The sequence below is a fragment of the Brachyhypopomus gauderio genome, chromosome 14 (genome assembly GCF_052324685.1).
Source record: "Brachyhypopomus gauderio isolate BG-103 chromosome 14, BGAUD_0.2, whole genome shotgun sequence".
In the NCBI taxonomy this organism is placed as follows: Eukaryota; Metazoa; Chordata; class Actinopteri; order Gymnotiformes; family Hypopomidae; genus Brachyhypopomus; species Brachyhypopomus gauderio.
This window is the reverse complement of record NC_135224.1, coordinates 10,380,904-10,405,471: the sequence shown is the minus strand read 5'-3', so window position 1 is coordinate 10,405,471 and position 24,568 is coordinate 10,380,904. Positions and strand designations below refer to the sequence as shown.

At 39.6% G+C, this 24,568-nt stretch overlaps 1 protein-coding gene and 2 non-coding genes across 4 annotated transcripts; 1 reads left to right on the top strand and 2 right to left on the bottom strand.

The window, feature by feature from the left end:
• Positions 1–5,368: 5,368 nt before the first annotated feature.
• trnat-agu (transfer RNA threonine (anticodon AGU)) lies at positions 5,369–5,442 on the top strand. The gene has a single exon. It is a non-coding gene; the product is annotated as a tRNA-Thr (tRNA).
• A 129-nt stretch (positions 5,443–5,571) lies between these two features.
• LOC143475377 (uncharacterized) lies at positions 5,572–10,690 on the bottom strand. Of its 2 annotated transcripts, XM_076973225.1 has the most exons (9): positions 10,386–10,690; positions 9,996–10,047; positions 9,658–9,873; positions 9,237–9,375; positions 8,869–9,020; positions 7,747–7,799; positions 6,999–7,123; positions 6,511–6,825; positions 5,572–6,221 (listed from the first exon to the last, which is right to left on the bottom strand). In XM_076973225.1, exons 3-9 carry the CDS (start codon positions 9,870–9,872, stop codon positions 5,868–5,870), a joined length of 1,353 nt encoding a protein of 450 aa, XP_076829340.1. In that variant the 5' UTR covers position 9,873; positions 9,996–10,047; positions 10,386–10,690; the 3' UTR covers positions 5,572–5,867. The 2 variants fall into 2 exon arrangements, with proteins under 2 accessions (XP_076829340.1, XP_076829339.1); XM_076973224.1 differs by lacking the exon at positions 9,996–10,047 and having other exon boundaries at positions 10,386–10,689.
• A 13,796-nt stretch (positions 10,691–24,486) lies between these two features.
• Positions 24,487–24,568, bottom strand: trnas-uga (transfer RNA serine (anticodon UGA)). Its single transcript has one exon. It is a non-coding gene; the product is annotated as a tRNA-Ser (tRNA).

The window sequence follows — 24,568 nt, the reverse complement described above, 5'->3', positions numbered from 1 at the left end:
TGTGTGTGTATTGGTGTCTATGTGTATCTGTGACTCAGAATTTTCCTGACATGCTGGCAATGGTGAGTCATTCACATAAAGGTGTTTGTGTCTGTGTGTCTTGTTATCAACAGTGAGAACATCCCCTGTTATGGTCTGAAACCCTTAAGGAAATCATCATCTGTCTAGAAAGGAAATCCTTTGACTTTCCATTAGGTCATGAATATTGTTAGGTTTTTAGGATCGAGGGTCATCCTGTCCACTTGCATTTATTACAATAATGCAAAAGCTGATCTCAGAACAGTGCTCTTGTTCTGAAATGCAATACCCAAGTGCATGATCTAATTCACTCACAGACACATAGCATTTTGAATGAAATGGAGTCACTGTCCATGAGCGACAGTAAGCCGCAGTGATTCTCCCCTGGTTGGTCTTGGGTCTATCTTCCTTATCTAGCCTGGACTAGACTAGACACACAAAGCATGCGAAACATGGCTCAACTTGATTTTTACTGGGTCACTGAACCCCTTACAACTAAACAATACAGGGTTATCATGCTATATATTTAGCTCAATGTTAAAATATTTGTGGGCAGACATTTGAATTGCATAGTGACTCTAAACATTTTATACGGTAATCCAAATAAAGAATTCATTTGTGTGTGTGTGTGTGTGTGTGTGTGTGTGTGTGTGTGTGTGTGTGTGTGTGTATGTGTGTGTGTGTGTGTGTGTGTGTGTGTGTGTGTGTGTGTGTGTGTGTGTGTATATGTGTTTGTTTGATTGAGGGGTGTTCCTTCAGACACCTCATGCCTTGCTGTGAAAGACATACTATAACCACAAAGAAACCACAGTGTATCAGCTCCAAACTCCACAGTGAAGGTATACATGGAACTAGGAAAATATGTATCTCTATAATACTATTCGCACATGTCATGCACATTACACAAGCATTGGTTGTTTCTTTCTCTTTCTTGGATACACATCCCCCCCACACACACACAGGACCCTTTCACTCTCCCTTGTGCATTCTTGTACATGAGGCAAGTTTGCCTCATCATTACCCTTGTGTCCTTTTTCCAGTAGTTTCTCCACTAAAAGTAAAAAGGGAAACCTTCTATAACCACTGATGCATCATCACCACAGCTCAAATATTCCACTGACCATGTGGTTTTTCAGTTTGCCTTGCTCACAATTGTGTAATGTAAGTTCACAGTACAGAAGAAGCTTACATCTACCACTGGGATTGTCAAACTCATACAGAACTCCCACAGAACTCATATACAACTATAGTGTTTTTTGTTTTTCTTAAGAGTTTCTTATGTTTTCCTTTTTCTTGTTCACCACTGTGGCTGCCTGAATAAAAGACTTGGGGTGTAGAAACTACTGTTAAGTTTCACTCCACTCTTCAGGTTCTTTGTGGCTCTGTATTCTTTGAAATAAGCTAACAGATGCTGACATGACATTCATTATGTTGTTGTTTTTTGTTTCTAAAAATTAGTAGAATCCTTAGTACAACATAACAACTTAAAAAGGATGGTGAAAAGCATTGTTTTTTTCTCTGCCACAGCAGTTCATGTAGGTCTAAATACACTAAATAATACTGTAACTTCATTGGAAAAATAAAACATGATGGGAATGCCATGAATTCAGTTTCAACGGAAGCCATGCTGTTTTACAGGACAACATCTGCAAAGTTATTCAGATTTTCTACATGGCAAAGCAGATGCCTTTTTCTTGATAATGACACATTCCATAATAAGGGCAAAATAATTCTGTAATATGGGCAAAGGTGCAAAAAAACAAACAAACGAATAAAAAAATGATAAATTCCAAAGATTATTAAAATCATAATGTTAAATATACAGTATACGCTGATATTAAAACAGACTTCCTGAGTGGGTGGATAAAACACAAATCATGGAAAATTTTGAATATAATTACTAATATTAATGGCATGACTGAGTCATTCCATCTTGCTTGGTTAGAATTCTGAAAGTGTGCTTATGTGTAGATTAGGACATTTCCTGAAATGCCACACTGAAAGATAACACTGTAACATCCCAGAATGCACCACAATGGAAATTTATGCCATATTTCTGTTCCTGAGTAATTTGGCCCAAATTGCTGGGGAGGCTCAATTTCACAGAATCTAAATGGGAGGAGAGTACAATATCATACCCATAGTTTTTCAAAATGGGAGTTTTGCAACACTTATCTATTCCAGGATAAAAAGTAAAGACAAGAACTATTATAGACATTAGGCTATTATCTGTTTTTGTTGGTGAATGTTTTAGTCTTCCTGCATAGCAATCCTTAAATTTCCAGGTTTCGTCATGACCCGAGAATACATTTCAAAGTGGTGTTCATGGCTGCTGGAATGAGCTGAGGAAATGTCTTCCGCTCTGAAATGAACAGGCTTTAGGAACGGGTTGTTTCAGCTTTTTTGTGTTGTTGAAGAACATCCAGTTGGTAAACTTTTTATTTCTCCTGATTGGATCTGAAGCATTATCTTTGAGGCTGTGAGTGTAAAACACTTTAATAACAATAATAATGCAATAACATTGCTTTACGAATTGCCTATATATGTATATACCAATTCCTGTTTTGGTATTGTTCATTGGACAGCATTATATCTCCTGAAGTATCTCCACATTAAATTCAGGAGGCAAAGTGATTAGAAGATTTCATGGAACACAAGGAAGGATTACAATCCTACCCATCCTACCAAAAGCAATATGAAAATAACAAACAAAACAACACACTAGGCAGTACAGCAACCCTACGAATAACAGATGTGTTGGAGTATGCGATACTTTAGCAGGCTTCTGACATATGTGGACAAGAATTAGAATCATGAGCCAGGTCTTTAATTAATTTCTGTGGGTTTTAGATACATGTGTGTGTGTGTGTGTGTGTGTGTGTGTGTGTGTGTGTGTGTGTGTGTGTGTGTGTGTGTGTGTGTGTGTGTGTGTGTGTGTGTGCGTGCGTGGGTGTGTGTGTGTGTGTGTGTGTGTGTGTGTGTGTGTGTGTGTGTGTGTGTGTGTGTGTGTGTGTGTGTTATTGTCATGACTGTGTTTATTGTCATGACTGTGACAATTCATAGGTAATTCATCACAACCAATCATCATAGGTTTACACATCTAAAAAATCTTATTAATGTTAATTAAGTGGTAGGTTTGCATTGCTGTGGTAAACCTCCTAGGAAAGAAAAATTCACATCCACTCTAGAAATATTTTTAAATCCTGTGGGGTCCAGAGTTTTTTGTTTTTTTGTAATTAATATATGGTTCCCTGTAAAATTACATATACATTATTTAGATTGCAGTAGTATTACAAATTGCTTTTTGCCTTCAAGATATGTGCTTTACTATGTAAAAGTCAATAATATTTTGGTAGAATTGTGAATATAGAAAATGTAACACTGCTATAATCAGGAATTCATTCATGCACACACACATAAAATGCACAGGCAAATATTGCTATACTAACATTATGTTGAAAGTTGTGAAGAAAATTCTGTAACTGCCAGAAAAATATGCTCTACAGATGTTAAGAAAACTGTAAACATTGGGTTTTTCCAGAATATACGAACTGTTGTGTACTAAAAATGTTGTGCAGAACAATCTGTTTTCCAAGAAACAAAACATTCCATTAAGGTGAAGACACCAGTTACCACAAAGAGAGTGGCAGATTATCACATGACTAATCTGTTATTGCTGGAAATGTTCTGAAGCATTTCCCCCCGGGGCAGTATGTAATCTACAGGAACATGAATTCAGTCTGCACTAAAATGCTACTGTATAAACATCAAATCTATCATAGATTATCCACATATCCATATATTAAGTGACAATCATTGCTCACTTAACAGTCTTTTGTTTTAATGGCAAGTGAAACAGGTCAGGATTGATAGATAGGAGGTCATGACTTAAGCATCTTTGGTGCAGAACTCAAACAATATCTCAAAATTCAGGATGTTCACTCTGTAATTCTGGGGATAACAGAAATTATGAAAGAAGCTTTGGAGGGCTGCACACCCATGGTTGTGTTTCAAAATCATGGGGTCTCAGGCTCGATTTCCGAATACCAACAGTTGGTGTGTCAGAACTTCCTCTCTACGTTTGTTAGCTGACTTTGACATTCTAGCAAAGTCATTTTGTCGTTCCCTGCCGCTGCTTGACTGTTAGGGACCCTACGTCAGTGTAGATAATGTGGGGTGGGGGGGGGGGGATGGGGGGGGGGTACTGCCCACAGTAAGGCAAGGCAAGGCAGGTTTATTTATATAGCACCTTTCATACACAACGGTCATTCGGTAGTGGCAATGACCGTTTGAGACAGTATGAGATGACAGTATGATGTCTGTATTCCCTAATGGCCCCAACGGACTCTAGAATCATCAGTGTCTGGTGGCCTTTTCTGAGTTGGTTTCCTGTTCCCAAGCAGAGTTCTCTTTAACGTTCACTTACACATATTATTGAAGACTCTCCACTGTTCCTTAGAATATCCTATCTGATATGTTGTTTGTTGACTGGACATCTAGCTAGCCGTTGAGTTTATTAGTGATATGTAGACCTTACACTTACCTTACACTGTTGCCAAGTCTTATTAACTAAGTTTGGACTTGCTTTTTTTAAAACCTAAAGTACATGTTTAGGTTTTCACATTTTTCCTGTGGTTTGGTGTTTATAATGAAGTTGCTGATCAGATTCTTCCTTAGTTTTGTCCTATTGCAAAATCTGTCCACAACAACTCACTACCCCCCTCCCCCCCTCACAGGTGACTTTTATAGAGTTCCTGTGCATATAAAAGCAAACTGATAGCTATCTTTGTTTTGACTTCATTGACAACATAATTCAGCCTAACCCTAACCCTAGCTCGTTACGCAACTTCTTTTTTTTCTTTTGGACTGGTTTCTTGTTTCTCTCGCGTGATCTGGCATCACCGTTTTCAGTTAAGATAGGGTGCCACCATGTGGGTGACTAGGCTATTTTATGAATTCATCAATCTACATTTTGTGGACTTATAAATCGGCAAATACGAATTATGTTGGGTTGTAATTAAACATGCAGGGGAGTAAGTAAAAATAAACATACTTATTTTTGGCCTAGCTGTGTAGCTTTCTGTTATTAGACTTACATTTTCAGGATATTCTGTCTTGCTCTGTAATTTAGTATCAATATGTATAACGCTAGGCAATTTATCATCCTGTATCAATGAGCGAATAAGATTACTTTTTGGCTGACTATGCATTTTATGCAGAACAAGTAACAACTCTCCAGTCCGCACTGAAATGTCGACTAGCGACATTTGACCTGATTTTGACCCACTTATTATGTAAGCCTGGGACGTGGGCCATACTCATGACGTCATCGTCTTAGGTGTTAAAGGCAGGCGCCGTGGCTTAGTTGGTTAAAGCGCCTGTCTAGTAAACAGGAGATCCTGGGTTCGAATCCCAGCGGTGCCTTTTCGGAACAACAACAAAATAGACTAATTGCACGAAATAATTCCACTATAGCATTGTACTGTTACAATGAATTTATAAAAAATACATGCACAAACATCAGTGTGAATTGTTCAACCAATCACGAGGCATTCTAAGAGAAAGAAAACCACAGTTTTATTGTTCACAGAAGGAAACAAGTAGTTCAGAGAATAATAAGCAGCATACATTAAATGAGCACCATTATTTTTGTTAAGTAGGAGAAAAAGTCACATTAATAAAGGTCACTTAGGCATGAAGCTATCTATATATAATATAAGTTATCTATAATAAATGAGTAATATAGATGTTTTTCCTCAGTATACTAAATGATAAGAAACTTTTAAACTTGGAAATGAATGCAAAATGTAGCTCACTGAATTAGTTTTCCATAAGAAAAGCTACCCTCATCACATCTGTTTAAGTTGGGGTTTCTGCAACTGTTGACCTTGCAGATTCTGCACCATCCAGTCCTTCTCATTGAGGACAGTATAGTTATACGTCTTGTAGCTGAGCATCTGCCGGGCACGGAACACCTTGTTGGACTCATACAGGTTGCTCCAGTAAGGGGGGAGGGGCTGGAACCCCCCCAGCCTGGCCAGCTCTTCATTGTAGGCCCACTGTTCAGAATCCAGTTTCAGGATGTGTCGTGTGGCGATTCCACGGGCACGGCGGGCCGCGATGTCCAGCTCGAAATCCTTTTCCATTTGCTCACGGGAGGGCAGGGGGAAGGTGCCATCGAGCACAGAGATGATGAACTTAGACTGGGAGGGGAGACAAAACCAGCAAGGGAAGACAGGAAGGGAGAGGAAAAAAGGCAAAAAAATGAATAAGCATCTGCTATCATGGTGGTTACTGCAGCATTAATAATCACAATTTCATATCTTTGCCCACAAATCTGAATTGCATTAAATAGTGCTTCATAAATATTGTAACTCCTTTCCTTCTAAAAGTCTTCAAAGAGAAACACTGTGCCGATAGTTAATAAAAAAGATGAAGGTTTTTTAATGCCTGCTCACTCAAAAAAGTACCCAATTTTACCACGTGACTCACCTGAACATGGAAGTGTGGGAAGGGGCATATCGCTCGGCAGATGCCCACTATGAAGAGCGATGGGTAGGCAGGAGGCACCAGAAACTTGTAGAGTGGGAAGACCAAGTGGTCTTTCACCTGCACGCCCACCTGCTCATCCAGGAATGGGAAGGTGAAGTTGTAGCCCGTACAAAACAAAAACACATCTGGCGCTGCCTGCCTCCCATCCTGGAACTCCAGCGTGCCATCTTCCAGGACTCTGGACACTGGAAACGCCTGCTCTACTCCTGGGGGTAGGGTGCCGGTCAGGCGCTGCTGACCATGGCTCAGGATCACCTGTTGGAAGAGCAAACGCTCATTACGCTCATTTATGCTCATCGACGGGTCCCTCTTTTAACAATAGAAGAAATGGAAGAACAGCGCATGTGAAAATCAACATTAGCCACATGTTGATGCACTGTTAAGGTAACATAGAATGGATGTTCAGGTGAAAAACTATGGTGAAAGACCTCAGCGTTGACATTAGACAGTTCCAACGCAAGGTCCAGTCCAGAAAGTCCAGCTCCCAGAAGCACCACTGACTTTCCGGCAAAGGGTTCTGCATTGCGATACTCATGACTGTGCATCAGTATACCTACATGCACACACACACAAATACACACACATACACACAGTCTTGGTGTCTGGAAAAATTGCTTTTTGCCACCTCCTTCCCAAAATTCTACATGTAAAAGTATGCCTATGCCCAAAGACATTGATGCATACAGTGTCTGCATAGTTTCTAGGTATAGAGGTTTCTTTTTACAAAATAGGTCCTATATTGAGAAAAAAAAACTGGATATGTCAAAGAATGGTGTAAATCATACTTCAGTGCGCGCTATGCAAAGACATGACATGTTTTCCTCAAAAAAGTCAGACATGGCTGATTTTAGTCTCTTGCCTCAAATCACACTTGAAATGGGGTTTGATAACACTGTGGATTCTGTATTTAGAATGACATGATCACATGATCAGGGTCATTACCCTGTACCTTTGAGAGAAACACCTTATGGCTCAAAGTTCTAATCATGACAGATCTGATTCAAGTCATATGCCACCAAAACCAACAGCACAATGCAAGGCCTGATGTAAAATATAACTGTTAATGCTGATAAATAATGACCAATAGCACCTGTCACTGGAAAAAGATAAGAAAGTGTATAAACCTTATATGCTCATATTATATAACACTGCAGTGTGCGGCAGATACACACATACCTTTGAACTTCTCCAGTCCTGGTATGTTAGGGATGTATGAGTCAAAGAAATGTCTAGAATTAAAAATAAAAAAAGAGATACACTGGATGTCATATATCATGAAAGGTCCAGCCCATTCACTTTATACTAGAAAATAACACAATAATGTGAATATCAAACTCATTGTTAATCAAGAAATATTTCAAGTCAAGTCAAGAGAACTTTATTGTCAAAAATCTATGTAACAAGGTTAACACAGAAGTTTGAAATTGCGTTTGGCCAGTTCCAATGTGCAGTTTAGCAAACATATATTGATAATCACTCACTAACTCACTTACACACACACATACACACACAAGCAGTGCAAATTAACATACTGTTACAGAATATTAACATAGTAATACACACACACACACATACACACACACACACACACAGTGTGCAGTAAAAAAACAAAGGCTAGACACACACACACACACACACACACACACAGTATGCAGTAAAAGGGCTAAAATACTAGACAATAGGTAGGTATACATACATACACATAGCAGCAGAAAGGACAGTCAGTGGTCAAGTAGTTGGATGTAATATGTAAGGTGCAAGGGTAAAGTGCAAGGTGCATGATGAAAGAAATGGAATGATTATGAGTAACTTTGGAGTGTTTATGTAGTTCTCATCAGTGTGTTGATGAGTCTGATGGCTTGTGGAAAGAAGCTGTTTCCCAGTCTGGTGGTACGGGACCGTACGCTACGCATTTTGTTGCCTGCATAGAGCTCTCAAATTTCAATAATGTGCAAGAAAGATGGCTATTAATTGGCTAATTGTTGTGAAATGCATAATAATTAAAAAAATTTTTTTTAAAGCATTCTGAACCAACACAAGAATTCAGGAGTGTGCTACTTCTTTGAAAGTGATCAGTTAACCTTTGCCCCATTCACCTTCTATCAACAAACTGAGAATGCTGTCTTCACAAGCCTTAGGTTCCCATATCAGGTATTTTAGTGCTGAGACAGAATCACATGTTGAAACATTTCACACAGCAAATCACCTATTATACTCTAATGCAGCTTTGTTTACAGAATTTTGTGTTTGTGTACTGAATTTTCCAGCATTTTACAGTCCTCAACTTAACGTACTTACCCATTACACACCAAAACAGCATCAAAGGTGTCCTTGGTGGATTTGCGGCGGTCTAGACCATCACTGATATCACTCGTGGTGATGTCCCAACCCAAACCTTTCCATCCCTTCTCAACTTTAATTGGGCTCACTGCATCCACCATGGTGTCAAACTAAATGGGGTTACGAGAGGTGCGGTACACATATTTTCTAAGGTGCATGGGTTTTCTAAGAGCAGGATTATACTTTGGTGATCTTACAAAATCTATAAAATGCACAGTTATGAACTTTTTTTATATAATGCTGCTCAGGTAATTATTATAAATCAATGAATAGATGGATAATAGGGCATATGCACACATATCTATATATTTATATATGAACCATACCTGAATGTGGTCCCGAAGACCGAAATGGTCACAGTACTGCTCCAGGTATTTCCGCACCTCTGTGTGATGGACAAATGAGGGGAGATGCTTTGCAAAGGGGAAATCTGGGAATGACATCACCTCTTTGGGAATATTGGTCCTGCAACATGGGAGAAATGAATGGTAAGAAGATCTGTTTCTCTGGAGACATTGGCTATAATGCAGTAGGCTAATGTAAATTGCCAATTTTACAGGTTCACTGAGAAATTAGTTCATTGCTTCTGTTAGTTACACCATAGGGAGTTTTTTATTTTTATAATTGGGTGGTGTGAGCAGTGTCCCCCCATGAAGTTGAAATTAAACCTTGTGGTTCTAACACAACATTTAAATCAGCATACAAAAAAAATACACTTTGAATGCTATAACTTTTATAGACATTCACCTTAGATCCCGGTACATGCTGCTATGGATTGGCAGGCCGTTGTCGAAGGATCCCACCCGTTCTTCATAAACCCATGTTCCCCCTATATGCTTGGTCAGTTCGTACACCACTGGCGGGGCGAAAATGTCCTGCCGGGAGAGGAGATGGCGTGCGGCACACAGTCCCGCCGCACCAGCCCCTATAACAGCTACGCGCAGCTTTCCCAACCGAGACATCCTGACAAGAGCATGAAAATTAAATGCCTGCTGATAACGGCGCGCACAGACTTGCAAGATATTTTTAAAAATGCAGAAACGTGCGTGCGTGCGTGTGTTGAAGAGGAGGGCAGTCAAAATTACCATTATAAACTTAGTTGTTGGTAAGGGATGTTACTGTCTCTGTGTTATATTCCTGCATAGCCAATACGAACCAACAATAAATAACACCAAACCTTATTATGAAGCTGTTTACCCTTAATGTACTCTCGAGCACTTAGTTGTAGAGATACAGTAGTGCTTTAAAAAAAAGGCTCGGTGTAGGAGAGCTACATTAGCTTAGTCGATGTGTTGAGCAATCCAACATGATCAGAGAAGTAATTAACCCTGACTGAATTAATTGGGTCGTTAAATCCTGATAAACCTAATGGAAAACAATAGCTTTAGCAACATTTGAATAGTGATAAATCAAATGCTAATACGCGGAAATGGTATTCGTAGCCTGCAGTTCCTCGCAGGAGTTTGCCTACTTACTGTAATCCGATTCACTGTTCAACAGCTACAGTCCAACATGAACCCTGTGGCTGACAACGGCGCAGAGGGAAAAGAACTCGCTCACCCGCCCATTTATATTTTAAGACCTTTGACGTCCGTCCAAACACGCAAAGTCTCAAAAGCAAAGTCTAATTAACCCTTTGGCGGAGAGTTTTAGGCTAGGGTTATGAAGAGCCTAACATTTCGTCGAGTAATTGAGTTCACGAATAATTCAAGGTTAAATTATCCTTATCTACGCTCGTGCGTTTGACTTTTTATGTCAATATATACAAGCGCAAACAAAGGAAGAGTAGTTTGTGCTTACCTCTATTGCACAAAAAGTAGTCAAACAGCGGCATCGATAGGTGTCTATGAGAAAGTACAAGAACGTCCCATCGCAGTGATTGCCTATAGGTAGCCTATGCAAACAAGTATTTTAAATGTGAAAATTGATTGCAAATGAACACAATCTGAGTGGAAACAAAAACAAAAAAAATCTAAAACATTTTAACGTTTAAAATAAAAGTTAGATTCTATCTGCATACATCCTACCAACATTTTATTTTAATGATTTGGAATTATATTACTTATTAATTAAGTATTATATAAAAGTATATATATATATATATACTTTTAAAAAAATATTATATAAAAATTTGAAGCTGTTCATCATATTTTTCAATTTTACAATGAACTTTTCCTCTCTTTTACAGTCTGTCCAGATGCGTGACAGTACCATTTTCAGTGAAGCTGAGTATTACCAGTGACCTAGCTCTTTGACTGACTTTTGCAGTCTGAATGGTATGGGATGTCTGTGATATATGCTGTGGTGAAGGTGAAGATGAAGCATTGTGGAGGTCTGCCATTTGTGATGATGTTAGAGAAGGAGTGGCAGGTTGGTTCCCCGGCTGAACTTCCAGAGTCTGAAGTAATTTTGCGAACACGGACAGCCTCAATATGAAGCGTCAGTCCGACTATCCCCCGGGTAATAGCACCACACTGATCACATTGCTCTTGCACATGATAATAAGATAAGTGCTGGGTGTACTCACTGGCCAGTTGCTTTTTACACAGAGTCAGAGTGAACTTTATTGTCAAACACATTGTACAAGTACAAGGTGACGAAATATTGTTCCCTGGGGCCCAGTGTTAAAACACCGGGAGCCCAGAGCAGCCACTGAATCAGAAGACGTGCTGCAAGTTCCTCACAGAGCATGTTAGTGACACTCACTGATCTTAAGCAGATGTGGGGGTGAACTGATGTATGCAGCAGATGAAGGACGCTCCATCTCTCACTCTATCTGCTCACTTCCTGGTCTGGCCTGGGCGGCAGATCCTGGCAGCTGGCCTTTAGCATTAGATGCACTCAGCTGACCCGTTGCTGACCCAACCTGCTCATTAGTCTGAAACAAAAATGGGCATGCGCTTACATTTCCCTTATGCCTGACGACACCACACAGCTGATTAATTCTGTAATTACACTGTTAAACACTGAAGCACCAAACCAATGGGAAGAGATTTCCAGTGTAGTTCTTTTAAATGAGCCAATAAGAAAGCCAAAGCCAAATTATTTATGGCAACCACCACAAACAATAATAATGAAACTATGCAATGTTATTACTTACCTCATGATATCCACATTTGCATTTAATTATTTTTTCCAAAATGTCAGATTTCTGGACAGTCTGATTGATGGTCAGTGGTGTCAAATGTTTTTGATGTGCTGCATCACAGCCATCTATCTTCTAGCTCCTGGCCTCTGGCCTGTGGAGAACCTATGTCTTCCTTGGGCATACAGATGCACAACACCTGCCCAGTATAAATCAGGTTTACTCATCTTTATCATTTCTGCAGATCTTAACAAAAAAAATCTGGAAATGAGTTAAAGATATAACAAAATGAATAACCTTACAGGCATCAAATGACATGATCAACTACTGGTCACCTCATACAAGACTGTCTTTTATAATAGCAGCAATGTGTCTATGAAAAGGAAAAGTAGCTGTGCAGTAGGAGTAATGTATTTTATAATTTCCCCTAGATGAGAAACACTTCAGATCTGTTCTAGAACTGCCCTCACACTGTGAAGATTTGGTCAGATATACAAGATTTATAAAGATGTATTCTTTATTATATTTGACTATGTGAAAGAATATGAGAGCAATTACTTAATGAAATTATACACTTGTTATTTTTATTTGTTATGTACAGCACAAATTATATCCAAGTATACAAGTGTAAATTTAGTGGTGGAAAACCTTATTTCCCTGCCATCATTTTTCTCTATTGCCTGTGTTTGAACTACTTGCAATATGCCTGTATGTAACCCTGAACATGTATGTACTGGTCAAGTTTTATGTTATACGTGTTTAATGTTGTATATATGAAACTAAGCAGATAATAAATGTTAAAATATATATTTATAATAGTACATACATAAACGCTATCAAATATACAGAGAGCAACATAATTTTCTACATTAACCTAAGTTACAAAAATTAAGCAGTTTTATATAAAAATAATACATGGTGTTTCTTTGTACAGTACGCCTTGTACATTGTTCAGGATGCACCCTTTGACTTCTCAGTTGTAAGTAGTTTCAACCTATTTCAACTAAACCTTGTTTTTTATTTTAATTTAATTGCAATATTAAGTTAACACACTAGTTTAACTTTTTCATTTAGAGTGATGTGCCAGTGCTCCGGAAATGGTGGTGTGTGCTCCTCATGGAGAATTACGCACTCGATGGGTATACACAGTTATTATCATCATGTAATATTTATAATAATAGTTATAGTCATAATAATAGTTCATAGTTACAGTAAATATAACAACAGTCTTATGATTATATATTTTTTATTGTTTTTTTTTTTAGACATGGAAAACGCTTTGCACACTGGGCAGGGTAATCCAAAGCCCTCCTCAAAGATGAGTTGGAGACCGTTTTTAGGCTAAAGCACCATGACAACAAAAGTCTCCAGGTGAGTACTTAGGGTGTCCGTACAGGAAAGAATAACTTTGTAAGGGCAATGTTAACATGGGGTCTGTTATTTGTATTAGGAGTCTGCTGGTGTAAGGAAGAGGGTCTCAACAAACAGGATCCTGCTGGGGTGTCTCAACATGAGGAACCACCTCAGAATAAGGTACAATCAGATAATACAACAGAATACATAATTGCATAATACTTGTGTACTAGTAGATTTTAAGACGTGTGTTTTTTATGCATTAATTTTGCTAGTGATGGCTGCTAAAATATTTACTCATGCCTGTTTTTTCTGCTTGTATGAGAAGGTCATTAAGGACATTGTAACGTGGCTCGCGCCACGGAGCGAGGAGACGGACACAATCGCTGAGAAGAGCGAGATTTATTAAAGGAGTTACCATCATCGTCGTCGCTTAGCCAGGCAGGGTCAATAACAGGAGGGCAGTCCGTATAACACGCAAACACGGGCATAACAACGACAGGGGAACACGAGTACAGAAAAGAATCAAAAACAAGAACACACTACGGCCAGGTATACGATGAGCAAACAGTCAAACATCCAAATCAATCAAAATACCAGACAAAGGACAAGGGAGACTCAGGGGCTTAAATACAATGACATTAAACAAGGGGCAGGTGACTAATGACAAGGGGCGTGGGAACTAACGAGGTGATCACAGAGACAAATGAGTGGGGCGGGGTAAACAGGTACGGAACACAGACACAAGGGGTTCGGAGTGACAGCTAACGGAGGGGGACACGGTCATACGTGACAGACATGCAGGAGGCCATTTCTTGGCTCAGGTGTAGTCATGAGCTCTTCCAAGATGTTGTGCAAACTCCTGATTTCCTGCTCTTGGGAGAAGATGAATCTCAAGAGGCCCTGACAAGATTGAGCTCAATGGACAGTACAATTTACCATATTGTTGGGTTAATAGCACTGAAGATTTCATGTAAATAGTTCAGTTTGTGTTGTTTAAATAAATATATCCTTTTTTTCCTTTTTGGGTCCTGACAGTTGCTGACAATTACTCATATATAGATGCATGGCTTTTTTTGAGTAAATGAAAGCATAATATGTATAGAATACCACAAACTCAACAGTACAAACCTAACTGGTGGAATACTTGAATTATGTAATCTTATTTAGTCAGTACCACAAAAACACAAAACTCAAGTTCTTGATTTATTCAGCCTCTTATTAACTGAAATAATGTTGCAGGGCTTCAAAATCTTCGTTATTGTGACAAAATCACAGTAAAGATTGAGGCAGTCTTATGCATTCTTTATACATCTATAGCTATTTAACTGTTAAATTCGACAAAGCAAGCAAAGTGACCTGCAATTACGGCTACGATGTAATGAATATATATATATATAAAATTCATATTGACAGCCATCGTTAGACGCGATTTTGCAATTTACTAACGGAACATGCTATTCATATACTGCAGTAGTAGCACATAGTTAGCAAAACACTTCTTTATTAAACATACACAAGATATGTCATTCGTTTCGAGTACAACATACATAATCCCATATCCAAGCGACCTCTTCTCACGAGGAGAAACACACACCTGTGCTTCCGTATACACGCATACGTAGTGTGAACGTCATTTCCGTCCCCACACATAAAGTAAGTCCCAGATTGCTGCGAGCCTCACACTGGAGCTCTGCAGCCAGACCCTCCTTTATTCTAGTTTATTCTGAGGTACAGAACCGTATTGCAATTTAGCAGTCGAGAAAATCGATTTCTTCAGCAATATTAAAAGTAAGTACTACTGAATGACTTTATTCTTTTTATCTTGACGGTAATTGTTAGTTAACACTGTAACTACCTTAAAATTACCCAAAATGTGTATCTTAAACTTATCATGTTTAATCGTATGTAATCGTGTAATGTGTTAGTGATTAATGTTTAAGTGGAGCACGTTTTCACCAGTCCTTTAGAACAGGGGTTGTGCCGAATTCCGACTCCCCAGCAGAATCCTACTCCCCTCGCGTGCACGCGCATATAGACGCTTCAGATGATAATCGCAATTTCTGTTGTTTCTATGCACAGATAAGGACACATTTTTAATGATCTACCACAGGAAACGATGCAAAACCATACTCCCCTCATGATCTCAGGTTTGCTGTGTCTGACTGACATCTCTGTTGTTTTGGTGACTTATCTGGATGTATAGGTCATACCATGTAAATCACGTCTCTGTTCAACATGAGTGGGGTTAGTAAGAGGAGTATGAGGGGAGTATGGTTTTGGCAGGTGTTCTGTTGGTATTGCCAAAATTATACTCCCCTGTTAATTGGGGTGGGTTTGAGTACTGTGATTATAACTTAGTTCACTGAGCACTCTAGGTTTGTCCTAGCTACATAATAAGATATTTTAGGTAATATTTGTCTTTTTTATATTTTATCTTATTAAAAATGAAAAGTCAGGTTGTCATTAAAATATATAAGATGCACGGTTGTCAGTAACGACGTGGAACAAAGGAATACGGCGAGGTCACGTAGTCAGAGGTGAACTTCAGTATATCAAGTGTGTTACTGTTCTCGTAATTCTAGTTTGAAAGGCATTCAATCTTCCTGAGTGTTACGGTAACAATCTTGTACATTACATTTTATTTAAAATATTTAACACTTTAAATTTAATCAGTATTAATTATTTTAAATTAATTAATATTTAATCAATGTATTTATTTGGATATAGATAATGCTGCATCGTTTCCTGTGGTAGATCATTAAAAATTAGTCCTTATTTGTGCATAAAAACAATGGAAATTGCGATTATCATCTAAAGCGTCTATATGCGCGTGCACGCGAGGGGAGTAGGATTCTGCCGGGGAGTCGGAATTCAGCACAACACCTGTTCTATTAGCATTTCATAGTGCCAAATGACAGTGCTGGGGTAATTTGCATCCCATTTGGCCATCCTTTGTTATGTACATGCAGCCACTACTAGGTAATGCTAAACAGGGGGATGTGTGATAGTGTGAACTATGTTGATCCATTGACTGAAATGAAAAAAACCCTTTCAGAAAAATCTGAGCTATTTTGACCAATCATCATGTCCCATTTTGCAATGTTTTGCAAAACAATCCAAAATTAGTACAAAGGAGGCAGACTAGAGATGGGTGTGATGGGTGGTAGTGTGAATGGAATAAAATCCCTGTCACCACATCATTTCATCATTTCATTTACTCTGTTGACTGAGAAGCAAAGATGGCAAAGATTTACAGTACACAGCAGGCGTTGGACAAGATCCTCAACCATGTCAATCCCTGTGACTCCGATGGAGAAGAAATAACTCTTGATCAGAGTAGTGATTCTGAAATCTCTTCTGGTAAGATTTCCTAAATTTCCTATTTTTGTTTGTTGGTTATGGCTGTTGTGTTTTTGAAAGAGACACACTGCAAAAAGTACCATCTTGATAAGTTAAAATTGCTCGATTATTATTCAACTCATTATTCTATTTCAAGTAGCTCAGGGTTTTTTTTTTTGTATACATTTATGTACACATATATTTACCTATTGGCAGTTTTTCAAAAGACAAAAACTTAAAATACTTACAATCAGAGCTATTTTGACTAATCAATATGCCAGTTTTTGCAGTGTGAAAACAATCCTACATTAGTACAAAGGAGGCATAATTGAGATGTTTTGGAATTATAATTCAAATTTGTGTCAATTTCACATTATTTCAACCTCTCACTAATCAAATCTCAAACATTTGGTCCTGTAGATGAGGAGACTTCATCACCTCCAGAAAAGAGAGGTCGCATGGAGACACACGAGCGGCTGACAGAGACGGCAAAAGACGGCACAGTGTGGCGTGAAGTAGAGATCGGTAGACATCACGGAAGGCATCACAGCCCAACTGAATGCAATCCCACGAATGGAGAGCCAACTGCTTTTGTCAGAAGAATAGTGTCTAGTCGCTTACAAAGTTTCCTCTGTTTCATATCTATGGAAATGCTTCAGACCATACAGGAGTGCACTGTCCTGCATGCATGCCAGACAAAGCATGAAAACTGGTTAATGGACCTCCCTGAACTAATGGCGTTCATTGCAATCATCATCCTGCGAGGGATTGTCCGCCTGCCAGCGGTGCATGACGCATGGTCTGCAGCACTGGGAGTGCCCTCCATCAGCAAGATTATGGCGCGAAACCGCTTCCAGGACATCATGCGGCACCTACGCTTTGACGACAAGGACACACGCAGTGAACGAGCTGCAAATGACCCGTTTGCTGCAGTCTCTAATGTTTGGGGGTCTTTCGTTGCCAATTGCATCACTTCTTACAACCCAGGAAGGCATATCACCATAGATACGCAACTTTTTCCAACTAAGACCCGTTGCAGTTTTCTTCAGTACATAGCAACAAAACCTGACAAGTTTGGGATAAAGTTCTGGGTGGCATGTGACCTGAAATCCAAGTATGTATGCAACATCGTCCCATATCTTGGCAAAGACTCCAGTCGTCCCACGGGGGAAAGACTATCGGAAAATGTGGTGATAAAGCTTATGGAACCATTTATAGACAAAGGAAGAACTGTTACCACAGACAATTTTTTCACCTCACTGTCACTAGCAAAACGATTGCTGGGCCGGAAGACCACCCTCCTTGGTGCAGTAAACAAGATTCGTCGTGAGCTTCCAGACTCCGCCAGAAAGACTTTGGACCGTGAGGAATTTAGTACACAGGTGTTTTCAACCTCTGGTGCCACACTGACTGTTTACGCGCCCAAATGGAGAAAGACTGTCTGCATCCTCAGTAGCATGCACAGTACGGTGGAGACTGGGGACACCCGAAAACAAAAGCCTAACACACTCACCGACTACAACAGCCTAAAGTGTGGTGTGGATGACATGGACCAGATGTTGCGAAAAGTACACTGTACGTTCAGGAACACGGCGTTGGCCAGTCGCTGTGTTTTATAACATGATTGACATTTCAGCACTGAATGCACATGTGCTTTTTCAGGCATGCACTGGGGTAAAAGAGAGACGGTCGGACTTTTTGGCGAAGCTTGCAACAGAGCTTGCACAGTCTCATATGGAAGCCAAGGAGGTGTGTAAGGAAAACGTCCAGGAGCAACCACCCACACCTGACACAGGGAAAAGGGCTTTGTGCCAGGTTAAGTGTTGCTGCAAGAGTAACCGTGCCACTAATCGTTGTGTTTCTTGTAATAGGTTCACATGTGGCAAATGCAGAAAGGAGATGTTGTGGCAGTGCCAGGTGTGTTCAGACAATTTATAAGTGTGCTGAGTCTATTGGGTTTTCATACCAGTCTGACACCAAGCAATGTAGCACACTACTGCACAATGACTGTATGTACATAGACTTATTAGCATCGGTTATATTTCTGTATAGTTTACATTTCTATTTATGAATACTTTTGTTATCATATTGTTGCATGCTTATTTAATCTTTTATTACTTGCTTTATTACTATTTCATTGTACAGAGCAACAAGTTTCTTTACCACTAGGATCACCAAACCACTGACATTTGGCAGATATACCTTTTACTCCCAAAGCACTGCCAAATGGCAGGTGTTGGCAGGTGTGAATAGCCCTTCTTGCCTCCAGTGTTATGTAAATGAGGCGTGTGTCAGGTGTGGGTGATTGCTGCTTACACATCTATCCTTTCACACCTTGGCTGCCACATGAGACTGTTCAAGCTCTCTTGCAAGAAGTCTCCTCATCTACCGGACCATAAGTTTGAGATTTGATTTGTGAAAAGTTGAAATAATGTGAAATTGACACAAACATAATATTTGAATTATAGTGGCATATAAGTGGCATATTGATTATTCAAAATGTCACTGATTTTTTAAACTTTTTATTAAAGTAGTTTTTGAAAAACTGCCAATAGGTAAAGATATTTTTACATAAATTTACATAACACTGGAGGCAAGAAGGGCTATTCACACCTGCCATTTGCCAGTGCTTTGGGAGCGAAAAGTATTTCTGTCAAAAGACGAGGGGTTGGTAGTTTAATCTAGTATGGTTATGTTTTTGTTTTATATTTTGTTGGATATTGAATAAATCTGGTTAATTGTGTAGCCACGGTCTTCCTTGATTATAGCTATACTGGGCCAGATGAGCTCATTATTAGTATCAGTTAACAGGTAAATCAATACTAATACCAATTCCCTCTAAAGTATCCCATCTGCTACGCATGTTTATGATAAACCTCTGACAAAGCAGGCTATTGTTTATAGCAAGGTACTTCATAAAGTTGGTTAGGTATATTCTATAACCTGCACTGATGTATTTGTGAAGTGAGTTCTTTTAGATTCTTACCAACTATAATTTGGAGTCAGATATTTAAGTTTTATGCACGTCAGTCCTTCTTCTGCACCTATTTCCGTCCTTGGTTGTAGGCAAGCAGGTGGGTTAGTTAAATCTCATAACTAAAACCCCTACAGCTGCTAGTTTAAGAGTATACTACCATTGAGCTGATTAAAAATGTTTATTCTACATGAACTTCCAGCCTTCGTAGAGTGAAAATAGACCATATTACACCAGTTTTCATTTCCCTTCATTGGTTTCCAGCTCTTGCAAAGTCCAATTCAAGGGGCCTTTATTTGTGTATAAGGCATGACATGATTCAGTATTATATCTGTCAAGTCGCTTTATCATATGCAGCTTCCCCACTTGAAAGGGATGACCCATCTACACGGAGTATCCACAGGAATTCAATGACCAAGCAGATAGTTCCTTTCTTCTCTCTTATTTAAACACACTCTTACTTCAGCTGTTTCGTCTTTAATTTGCAGGTTACAGAGTTTCAGTTTGCTTATATTTTAGTCCCAGATGATTTTATAGTTATCCTTTACAGTTTATCCACATTTATTTTGAGTGAAGGAGTGCAGGGGGCCCGCATTGAACAATACCTTTCACAGAATTGTTCGAGTCAGTTGGCTGAAGTCCAGCGGCAGGTTATATACCACATTCCGCAGGATATCAACACCCTTGTTACTATGGAGGCCAACTCAAGCGCAGGAGGAGGATAGCGGTGATGGGCCAGGGGTTAGTGGAAAGCAAAAGGGAAGAGAGAAAGGGTTAGGGCACATATCGAAGGTTAAATGGCCTGGGGCAGGTGATAAAATGTTGTGAAGGAGTGTTAATGATGATTTGAAAGGGATGTTGGAAGGGTTGAAGAGAAGAGCGGAAAGTAATTTGAACAGGCTAGGTAAAGTTATCTATGATTATGGTGTGGCAAGATCTGATGTTGTGCAGAAGAAAGGAATGAGTAAGGATGTTTGTAAATCCAGGAGGCAGGTAGAAATAGGAAAACTTGTCAAGGAGTCAAGGTTGTTGAGGAAACAGTGGAAGCGGGGTAATGAGCAGGAAAGAGAGGGCATTGAGTTACTGCAGGACGAGTTGAAAAGTAAGTGAGGCGAAATTGCGGAGAGCAGAAGCTATGAGGAAAAGAAGGAAGAAGAAAGAGCGCGCTAGAGAGGCATTCTTTAAGGATCCGTTTAGATTTGTTAAAACGTTGTTTAGTCAGGAGAAGTCAGGGAGCCTAAAGGTAGGATCTTTCCTACCTTGAGGGGCATTTTCAGAAAGTGTACTCAAGGGAGGAAAGGACTATAGTGAGTTGAAATTGCCAGCAGATATTCTGCCAGTAGGTGATCTACAGTGGAAGATGGATGTTAATCCCCTTAAGTGGAGTGAAGTACAGGATGTAGTGTGGTGCGCAAAAGCAGGTTCAGTTCCAGGGCCTAATGGATTTCCATATAGATTATATAAAAGTGCGCCAGATGTTTTGAAGTTGTTATGGAGGTTGATGATTATAGTGTGGAAGAAGGGGATTATCCCAAAGGATTGGCGAAGGGCAGGTGGTGTTCTTATTCCGAAAGAGAAGGATTCTGTAGCCATAGAGCAGTTTCGTCCCATAAGCTTGCTTAATGTGGAGGGTAAAATATTCTTTAGTGTAGTTGCATGTAGGCTGGCAGCGTTTCTGAAAAAGAATAAGTTAATTGATACATCAGTGCAAAAAGCAGGGATTACAGGTGGTATTCTTAGATCTGGCTAATGCTTTTGGTTCGGTGCCACATGCTCAGTTGTGGAAGACATTAGAATTATTTCAGGTTCCAGATGAAATTACGAGGCTAGTTAAAGCATATTTTGGAGACATTCAGTTTTGTTTCAGCACAGAGGAGTTTGCTACATCTTGGCAACATCTGGCAGTAGGTATTATGGCAGGGTGTACAATCTCACCATTAGCATTTACAATGGCAATGGAAGTGATTATTAGGGCTTCTAAGTGGGTTGTAGGTGGGGAGAGGTTGCATAATGGCACCCGGCTCCCACCGATTAGGGCATACATGGATGACATGACTACATTAACAACTGTTCCATGTACTCGATGGCTATTGGAGAAGTTAAGTGATAATCTTAGGCTGGCTAGGATGAAGGTTAAAACCAGTAAGTCTAGGAGTGTTTCAATTGTGAAAGGGAAGTTGACACAAGAAAAGTATGTGATGGAGGGAGAAGTAATACCATCTATTCTGGAGAAATCAGATAAGAGTCTAGGTAGGTGGTACACCGCAGCACTGAACGACAAAGAGCAAGTTGTAGAGTTAAGGAAGGAAATGGGTGAGGCTATTAATAGTATCGATAAGTCCTTTTTGCCAGGTAAATTAAAGTTATGGTGTTTGCAGTTTGGATTGTTGCCTCGTCTAAGGTGGTCACTGACAGTATATGATATTCCGATGACTGAAGTTGAGAGGCTAGAAAGGATTGTTAATAAGGCTGTAGGAAAATGGCTTGGGGCTTCCACATGGTCTTAGTAGTGTTGTGACGCCGAAGGCGTTGGGACAGAGGCAGCCGGAGACGCAGGTGGAATGAACGGGGGTTTATTCTCCATAATGCAACAATGAAAACAAACAGTACAAACTAGGTCACTCTCAGCAAACAAGGACGACAGCAGCTTGAGAAACAGTGCTTGGAAGGTCCAGTAAGGCTCCTAAAGGCAATGTGCAGCACTGGACCGGACGACCTGCGGGCTTAAAAAGAGCAACATAATTGTGTACAGGTGCATCAGTACTCAGGAGAATTTGATGGTGGGAGTGGTTGCGTGCTCGGGGGTGTGTGCTGGGATCGGCTGCTGGCCGGGATGCGCGCCTCCGACCCGGCCCCATCACAGTGACAAGTGTGGCATGGTTTGGGAGAGGAGTGCTAGAACTGCCACTAACAAGCTTAGTTGAGGAGTTTAAATGTGCCAAGGTAGGCAGAGAAATGTTGTTAATAGGGTCGAAAGATGCACTGATAAAAGCAGCGGCACCAGGAAGAAAGTGGAATTCCCAAGAGGCAACTCAGGCAGCAAAGAGGGCATTGGAGCATAGAGATGTTGTAGGGCAGGTGCAAAATGGGAGGGCAGGACTAAGGTCAGGTGATACTTGGAGGGCAATCAGCAAGGCCACATCTCCTGAGAGAAGGCGAATGGTGACTGATTTTATTCGAGAACAGGAGGAGGAAGTAAGACGGGAAAAAGCTGCAGGACAGAGTAAGCAGGGACAGTGGATTAAATGGGAGAGACTTATGGGCATTGGATGCAAGCCGTATAAAGTTTCTTGTGGGAGCAACTTATGATGTGCTTCCAACTCCACAATACCTTGGGCAGTGGTTACGTGAGGATCCAACTTGTAAGCTATGTGCAGGAAGTGGTACATTGAAGCACATCCTGTCGGCATGTAAAATGAGTTTGCCACAGGGACGTTACACATGGAGGCAGGGGCGGACTGGGGAGAAAAAGTGGCCCGGGAGTTCCTGACAGACTGTGAGGTTATACACATACAGATATATATATATATATAGTCCGCCCCTGGTAATGAAACGTTCTTGTTTAAAGTACATTTATGTAATTAAGAGACGATAAAATGTAAATACAAACATCTGTTATCTTTTGGTTGGCGGACACCAACAAAACGAGAAAAGAAAGCGCATCATCGTAGTTTACGGAGCATTCGTAAAGCGTAAAGTGCCTCTGAACAGAAACTGTGAAATAGCGCCCCCTGTGGTCACAAATTCGACGGTCACAGAATCTGATGTAACACCTGTTCTAAAGGACTGGTGAAAACGTGGTCCACTTAAACATTAATCGCTAACACATTACACGATTACACACGGTAAGTTTAAGATACAAATTTTGGGTAATTTTAAGGTAGTTACAGTGTTATCTAACAATTACCGTCAAGATAAAATGAGTAATTCAGCAGTACTTACTTTTAATATTGCTGAAGAAATCGAAAGGGGGCATGTCCGCAACCCCTCAATGTAAATAATAAGACCCATTTATTTTACACGGCGCCCCCTCGCCCGCTCAACAATCGTCACCCCCCCCCCCCCCCCCCAGCTCAATAATCGTCACCCCCCCCCCCCCCCCCAACAACTTTATATTTTTATATATTTATTATATATAAATATAATATTTATATAATATAAAAATATAAATAAATATAAAAACTTTATATTTATTTATATTTTATAACTTTATATTTATATATATACATTTACATTTTTTTTTCGGATATATATATATATATATATATATATATATATATATATATAGATATATATATATATATATACCCGAAAAAAAAAAAATATATATATATATATATATATATATATACGATATATATTCATTATATCGTATATATATTAATTATATCGTAGCCGTAATTGCAGGTCATAACTTTGTTTGCTTTGTCAAATGTAACAGTTAAATAGCTATAGATGTATAAAGAATGAATAAGACTGCTTCAATCTTTATTGTGATTTTGTCACAATAACAAAGATTTTGAAGCCCTGCAACATTATGTCTGTTAATAAGAGGCTGAATAAATCAAGAACTTGAGTCTTGTGTTTTTGTGGTACTGACTAAATAAGATTACATAATCCAATTATTCCACCGGTTAGGTTTGTACTGTTGAGTTTGTGGTATTCTATACATATTTCTTGATGTAGTACATTTCCCTTCAGTAGCATAGTAGTTCTGGTTATCTGTAGCCCGCGCAGTAGCGTTCCAATAGAACCTTAGAATACAGTTCTACCCTTCCGCGACTAAACACTTGAAACGTCGACATTCAAAAACATGGCGGCACGCTGCGAGCAGGGTTCGAACCTGCGCGGGGAGACCCCATTGGATTTCAAGTCCAACGCCTTAACCACTCGGCCATCGCAGC